This window comes from Drosophila virilis, chromosome 4 (assembly GCF_030788295.1).
Source record: "Drosophila virilis strain 15010-1051.87 chromosome 4, Dvir_AGI_RSII-ME, whole genome shotgun sequence".
NCBI classification, from domain to species: domain Eukaryota; kingdom Metazoa; phylum Arthropoda; class Insecta; order Diptera; family Drosophilidae; genus Drosophila; species Drosophila virilis.
Window position 1 is genome coordinate 27348298 of NC_091546.1, and position 7838 is coordinate 27356135.

A 7838-nucleotide genomic window follows, 5' to 3' on the forward strand; every position below is an offset into this window, starting at 1 on the left:
ATATTTGAAGTAAAAAATATATTTTTTATTTGGGTTGCAATAGCTGGGCAAGTCTAACTGCCTATATGTATAAAATAGTTCAATTAAAAAATATATTTATCATTTTATTTTCGATCCTTACAAAATATATATTTAAGGCTTCGGCTTTTCGTAAATTGAGTGCCAGGCAAACAAAAGTTACCACCGTCGATTAATCCGCTCCTTCTCCGATGATGAAACCGTTGACAATGATGCTGAATGGGTGTAAGTAGATTTATATATTTATAAATATAAATCTAAATAATGTACTAATAGATATACTCACAGAGTCACGCGATTGCACAGGTAGTTTTTTCAAGTGTTCAGTGTTATGGTCGATTATTCCACTCCTGCGACGAGTGTTACCGAACAAGCTATTAGTATAAAAGCTATATGTAACAGTGTAACAGTGTTGTATAGTGTTATGCACAAGTAGTGTTACTACAGTCGATTCCAGTCCTCCGATGTTTCAAAATGTTACTGAAAGTGTAACGTGAATGAGCATCGATATTATGTAGACGTGAATATGGATATGGATATACTTGGTGTTTCATTGTGTAACGCGATTGCACATGTGTTTTTTCCATAGTCTAGTGTTGCATTGATCTCCGTTGGGTCTGTAGTATGTATTACGTATCCGAGTGTATTATGTTGTATAAGGAGTTACAGGTGTATGATGTGTTAATTATTTTTAATTCCAATTTGTCCCGATTTATATTTGGTCCAATTCGGATGTCTAGCTATCAGTTGCTGTTGAAGAAATGTCTACATTATTTTAGGTCCAAATTGTTCCTTTTCGTATAGAAAAACTTACATTATGGTCCTTCGCAAACACTCGAGCTCTTGGCTTCTTTTTTGAAAACTGCACTTTTTACTTAAACTAAAATCTGGAGTGCTGGAGTACTCTAGATATGCGTTTTGTAATTATATTTGTTGGTTTTTTTTTGTTTTCCAAAAAAGTTGTGTTTGTTTGATCTTATTTTTAAGCTCCTACTGCTATGAGTTGCTAAAGTGTACTGAACATCTGTTGAGCGGCTCTGGTCAATGTGTTTTTCAATTTCTCAAATTCCAGGCCAACTTCGATAGTCCAAATTCTGATTAGAGAAATGGAGACTGTGAAAATAGATTGAAGTCATATATGTTTAATTATTATAAAGGTCTTTGGGTACAATCCTTATAAATTACATGGTTTTCAATTAATATTTAAAAAAGTTAGTAGCAAATTTGGTGTAGCAAAGTGCATTTTTAGGGCCCAAGCTGTATATTATTGAAATTGCTTTATTTTGTTAGATAGTGTCAATAAGTAAACTGGTTCCAATTGAAAAGCTCTGCCGTGGCTAATATGAAAATTGGCTTTGCCAATATGCGTATTAATTTAAATTATATTCGCAATTGCAGCAATAAAAAGATGGCGATAGAAGCAGCTAACAAAAGTTATGAGTGCAATGCTCAAATTTAATGACACAATTAAACAGACAAACACACAGACACACACACACACCCATATCCAGCTGATAGCCGGGACTCTAAGCTCGTAAAGTTGGGCACAGAGACAAAAATGCTAGGCACACGCATAGGAGACGTTGACAGGACGTTGAGGGAAAAGGGGTTGCGAACTGGCGCCCATTTTATGTCGCCAACGCAGTTATTTTTGTTGTTGTTGTTGTTGCTGCTGCTGTTGTCTACTCCATTAAAAGCGGGCGCTGCTCGGTTCGGTGGCGCCAACGAGACGTTCAAAATAAAAAGCAGATTGTTCGCAAACAAAACACGGGCACATTTCAATGCTTTTTACCTGTTACCTGCAAATACACAACGTAGCATTGGGGGCAAATAGACAGCCAGACAGACGGCTGCTGTCGCCTAGCACAGATAAAATATCTTTTTGTTCTCTGCCACATAAAAATAAGTGCTCACAGAACAGACCCTGAACCGCACCCCAAGTACATTTAACATCTCTATTATTTTTCTCCCTCTTCCCTGCAATTGATAATAAACACACGTTGGCCGAGAGGATGACCCCAAAAAAAAACGGTTGTCATTTGGTCAGATGAATGTCGTTTGTCAGGGCATTGAGTGTGGCCTCGCTCCTCTAGCCTGTACGTGAGTGTCTAGGCGTATGCGTAATATGATTTGCAAAGCACTCGCTATGTGGGCTGGGTCATATTTACATTGCATTCATAGTTAATTTGCCATTGATGAATTGATGTTAAATAAATCAAATTCAAATTAATGTCAATTAAATTATTAACTCACTCTGTTAAAATTTATTAAAGGATGTGCGTATACGCAATGTATTTAATTAACTGAATGCTTAATAGGGCGGAAACTGAAACTTCAAAATAAATAAAGCTTTTAATGATTGTCAGCAGCTTTAAATACTCTCACAAAACAAAGGTTAAACATAGCTTTCGGTTGTTTTCAAAGCATATAAGTACAACAATAAATGTATATATATATAAATTATAGCAAAGAAAATAAAATATTGTAGATGACACTATTAAATTTGATCAATTTAACAACATTATTAACTCGATATATGTTTGCCACATTTAGCACTAAATTTCCACACTTTACCTTAGCTTATGGCCAAGGGTTGTTTAGCAAAAGCAACCACAGCTTATAATTTAACCATCAATTCAGTCACCGCATCACGAGCTAAACCTTTTCTCTTCTTGACATTCAAATGCCACAGCACGTAGCCGAACCCAAAATAAAAAAGGAGAAAAAATAAAGAAAAACAGAACTGAGCATATTTAATAAGTTGACAAAACATATTTCACACGCACAAATGCGTCAGCTTTTGGCTGGGATGTTGTTCGTGCAGCAGCTTCTTCCCATTGAGTCTACATATGTCAAGCGTCATTATTAACAGATTTTGGGTGCGACACGCACATCGAACCAATCCTGCCAGATCCTTCTCATACAACCCCAAAAGCAACGCCCAAACACCTTACAACATTTGCGTGTGCTTGGGTGGCTTAACAAAACAAGCACAGCGTGCGAAAACGTTATTGACGTCTATTTCAATATTTATCAACACCCCGAAAGTATTATGCATGTAAAATAAAAAAAAAAGGAGCAAATACGCCAGCCCTGGTTTGGGGTGGGGGGTGATGTAAGGGCATTTCGTTTATAATTCTCTGCCAGTTGAATGGAACGTGCCTGACTTTAAAACCCTGGCAACTCAATGAACTCAGACGACAGCCGAAAGTCCATCGAATTCAATTTATCAACAACTCTAGAGTTCAGCCTGGGGTTACTGCATACGTTGTGTGTGTGTGCGGGTGTATGAGTGTGTGGGTTGTGCGTGTGTTGACTGATTTCGTTCATTGCAATTTTTGGCCACTAAAGCATGGAAGTCCCATGAAATATGCATCATTTAGCATTTACGACAGCAGCCAAGGGACAAGCACTGCAACTGACAGCGGCAAGCGCCAGAGGATGGGGCTTATTGCGGGGCTTGCAAACAGCAAGAGGTTGAGCTGGGGGTGGGGGGAGAGATTGGTTAACTGCAACCACTGTTTATGGTTCCATCTGTCCGGACATAAATGCCACAGCATTGGAGCTGACACTAATACTCAAAGCTTGGTTAGGCAACTAATAAGCGTGTTGCCGAGGTGCGGCCCCAGATCCATGGCCAATGGAAGGACGCACAGTTGTGCTAGTTGTTGTGTCCTGTTGTGTCCTGCGCCCCACCCTCAAATTGGGCAGCATCTTAAGTGGGCAAGAGACACCTCTCCCTCTATCTCCTCAGTTATGGCCACGACAAAAAGGCAAGCAAATTAAACCCATATCAAACTAAAAGCATTGAACTGTTATAAGCCTGGCTAGACAGCGTTCCAAATACCAGACGGTAGAACAAGACCAAGAAATAAAGGTAAAAATACATAATGACCTCCAAGCAAAAGTACTATGGGCTAAATATTGAAATTAGTTGATGAAAATTTTAAATACAATTCGAATTAAATGAAAGACTCACAAAAGAGAAAAGGTTCCCAAAACTGACTGAGTCTATATATTTTAATGAACATTTTTTTAATAAAAATAATTTTGACCTGTAAGAATATAGAACCAGATATCTGTATATACATGCGAAATACATATTTTATAACATTTCAAATAAACATTTTCATTTCAATTTTGAAAAATCGTTTTAACATACATTTTCGCTTTTTTGCCATAAATTTGCCATTGTGACCGAGCTTTGCCTTTTACAAAATTTAAATCGTGGCACCTACACGAATCCACGTCTCAGACATGCAAAAAAAAAACGAATTTTTCCCACACAAAAAAAAAACACGCAAAATACGTAGAAATCATATCAATGGCATATTTATACTGCACGAGGGGCTGGCCCAAAGAGAGAGAGGCAGATGGAACCAAGTTCAATGCATTGATTATATAAATATTACGCATACGCCGAGTGTGCGTTCAGGCAAATTTTTGGCTAGAAATTAAATTAAAGTTTGCCACGCTGGTCAGGGCCAAGTTCAATAAATTATTGATTATGCCGAAAGAAGGGCAGACTGAGAGAGAGGGAGAGAGAGAGAGAGAGAGAAAAAGAGAAGGAGAGAGAGGGAGAGAGAGAGAGAGAGAGAGAGAAAGAGAGAATTGGGAGGACAGAACGACTCCAAAGCAAACTGAAAACTTTAATCAAATGAGGCGAAAGGCTGGCACAGGCCTGGGCGGGACTGGGCGGAGGCAGAGAACCTTCGTTGCGGGCGACGCTTGTGGTTCAGTTGTTGGCGCTGCCATGGCACTTATTTAATTTATAATCAAATCAAAAAGCAGGCAAAGCCAAGTCAATAAAAGTCAGGCCAAAGTGCGAGCACAAAAACTTGAGGCATTTCTGATTATTGGACATTCAAATTGCCTCAAGCATGAATTATGTGCGGGCCCAGCTAGAAGGAAATTTGTGCTCCGTCTTGTTTTGTTGTTGTTGTTGTTTGTTCTATTGAAATACTTGGAAATGAAAGTAAATAAGCGTAAAGATTCGCTTAGTGACTCTCAATTCGTATTCGTAATGCGAATGCGAGAATTGTTAAATGATAAGTAAATTTAACTTTTGTTTAGTTCTCAACTGTGCCTGCTCCAAAAATATTCAATATGAGAAAATGTTGCGGTTGCGGATTTGAAATGAAAGATATTTTGCGTTTCCGCTGACCTAAATTAACAGTTGCGCCAATGCCAGCATTATGCCTGGCTGCAAATTAGAAAATTCACAAAATGCCAGCCAAAGCAGCGGAAAAGTTCATTGAAAAACATAAAAATTAAGCTCGTGCGGTAGCATCTTTAATTTCAATATCTGTACAATACGAATAGTCCGTGTAGTTCAATAGACCAACTGGAAATTTAAAATTATACTTTAAAGCCTTTGTTATGGCTGCAATTGTTTCTGGCCTAGGTATACGCTCGCGCACAAATATCGAAATAGATCCTATAATTAAAAGATATAAACTAAAAATGAGCAGGCTATAAAGATTTTCAAATAAACCCACTTGAATGCTGTCGACCTAATTTGCGCTGGCGATTCTCGTAGCAAAAATACTGTATTATGAAATTCTCATTATCAGTTTTCGCAAACTGTGCCCAATAGAAACTATTATCAAAGGCTCGTTTAATGCATTTATCCTGCAGATAATTTGGATGCACTGCATATTGAAACCAAATGCCAGAAAACTGCTAAAATCGGAAAAATATATTATAGTTTGATAAACCTAATACATATTAACACATATTTACCGATATTTCTGAATTGCCAGCAGACTGAAGCTCCACAAACTTGGGGCATTGTCCCTTAAACAAAATTCGCTTATAGCTGGCTAGGCAAAGGGCTATCAACATCAGACAGAGCAACAGGAAACTAAATAAAAGAAAAGTTTTGAAAAGATCTTAGTTAGGAGTAGAAATACAAACCAGAAGCGTTTAAACATGTTGTTTAGCAGTTGGCTGTTGAATATGTTACTATTTTATTAGCTTAGCACATAGAAAGACTTCATAATTGTTAGTTACGCTTTGTTTATTTATATGTTTACATTGGTCACGCCCAGCTGCAGGTGCTTCTAAATAAATATGAGTCGAATGGAAGCTAAGAGAATTAAATATTTTGCTTTAGCCACGGCTCGAACTTAAAAATTTGATTTACACGATGCTAAGCTCGATTTTGAACGTGATTTCTTTAAAATTGAAGTTGCTTTGGTTTCGGTTCGGCCTGTTACTGAAAAGTAATATAGGTCGAGGAAATTTAAATAAATTGTTGCTCCCGTCAAACTGGCCGAGAGAGGTTATTTGTGAATACAGCAAATGGTATCATGTATTTACCAAGCGTCAAATATTAAATACTCGTGCAGTCTCGTCTGTTTGCTGACCTAAGATGCCTCTTGAGACGTTTACATAGATTAAATAAAAATAAAAAAATTTGGAAAAAAATCAATAATTAACAATCTAAAAAGCTGCTAGGCTAAGCTGCTAGGAGCACGTTCTGTGAAGCACTCATTAAAATGCATTCGGCTCAGAGCACCTCAAAGTCCAAATGCAAAGTGTGGCCAGAAGAGTCACTTGTTGCAGTTACCCAACTGAAGAGCAAAAGAGAGGGCAACTGTTTTAGAGAGAGAAACATGAACAGATAGCTAGATGAGATGACACACAGCCAAGACTCACTTGAGCCAAGTGCTTGAGCTGCTCGTAGACGCGTCTTTTACTATCCATCCTAATGATGTGCCACACAAGTTATTTAAGACATGTTTTTCCTTTTAATATTGTGCCTTATATTGAAACGAGTTGCCCCACTTTCAGACTGGCTGCAATATGTCAATGTCATTGCGCAAGAAATGTCAGCGACTTGCGGCTTGTGACCCGCTGCTGTAACTGCATTTGTTCAGTTTAACATAATAAAACAAAAAAACAATGCAAGCAACAATAAATGCATAAAAATATTATATATAAAATGCATGTTTTATTTATGCCTGTGCCTGGCTGCATTTACAGGTATATGTGTGCTTGTGTGTGTGTGAATTTGTAAAACAATTTTTATGCTCCAATTTCCAATCAAGACACGCACCAGAAATTCATTGCCACCTGAAGCATACAAAGTTGGACGCGACATTAATGTTGGCGCCACAACATTTTTCTGCTGGAATTCTTGTGGTTTACAGTTGTTGAAAAAATGCCATTGTTATTATGAATATCTCATTACAATCTGCGGAGTCGAACAGTCTTTAAAAATTCAATTCAATGCTGAGGTAAAAATACTAGAGTATTTCGATAGTTGGTAGAATAAATGGCTAAAGAGATTTCCTAGTTAAATTCTGCATAAATTCGTCTCTTTTTAACTGCTTTAGGAGATTTCTAGTAACTAATCTATGAACTGATCAGAAATCTAATCTAATCTAATCAATCAATTTATTTAATTACAATTATTTAAGAATTGGAATGCTCCATACCATTTATATATTCATAAGCATATTCTATATTACAATTGTTTGCTTATTAATGTTTCTTTTTTTTATTAATCTGCGTAATTTTAAAAGACAATTAATCCTACACAAAAATTGGTACTTATAGTATTTTAAGGCTCATTAAATACTTAAAATAATATTATTAATTCAGAGTGTTAAGCACATTACCTTTAAGTAAATACCAAAAGATAAATATTTATCAAAATGAAATGTGCAAAAATAAAAGAGAAAATTCTCAGCTGACACACTTTACGGGTGACATTTTTCACTTTTCCTGTTGCCGCGTATGTTATCTGACTTGACTCGCGCCTCTCATACAAATTTAATTAAAGAATTTTCCAGTGTTTTTCCACGACAAATAAA

The 7838-nt window shown here is 36.9% G+C and overlaps 1 protein-coding gene and 1 long non-coding RNA gene across 4 annotated transcripts; both read right to left on the reverse strand.

Moving 5' to 3' along the window:
• Positions 1–83: 83 nt before the first annotated feature.
• On the reverse strand, positions 84–1037 carry LOC26531520 (uncharacterized). 2 transcript variants are annotated; one of them, XR_001449833.3, is made up of 4 exons: positions 833–1037; positions 561–768; positions 305–498; positions 84–233 (listed from the first exon to the last, which is right to left on the reverse strand). It is a non-coding gene; the product is annotated as an uncharacterized lncRNA (long non-coding RNA). The 2 variants fall into 2 exon arrangements; XR_001449832.3 differs by having other exon boundaries at positions 305–768.
• Positions 1038–5288: 4251 nt separating this feature from the next.
• LOC26531823 (uncharacterized) lies at positions 5289–6037 on the reverse strand. Of its 2 annotated transcripts, none has more exons than XM_032433117.2 (4): positions 5935–6037; positions 5761–5881; positions 5517–5697; positions 5289–5455 (listed from the first exon to the last, which is right to left on the reverse strand). In XM_032433117.2, the coding sequence occupies exons 1-4, from the start codon at positions 5949–5951 to the stop codon at positions 5289–5291; spliced, it is 486 nt and encodes a 161-aa protein (XP_032289008.1). In that variant the 5' UTR covers positions 5952–6037. The 2 variants fall into 2 exon arrangements, with proteins under 2 accessions (XP_032289008.1, XP_015025415.1); XM_015169929.3 differs by having other exon boundaries at positions 5517–5700; positions 5935–6036.
• Between the last annotated feature and the right edge of the window lie 1801 nt (positions 6038–7838).

Bases quoted from the DNA above. Each gene is read 5' to 3' on its own strand.
- LOC26531823 (XM_015169929.3), bottom strand. The intron at 5,701-5,760 runs GTAAATATGTGT...TTCCGATTTTAG, and splicing joins CTGGCAATTCAGAAATATCG to CAGTTTTCTGGCATTTGGTT. The intron at 5,456-5,516 runs GTGGGTTTATTT...TTTTAATTATAG, and splicing joins ATTAGGTCGACAGCATTCAA to GATCTATTTCGATATTTGTG.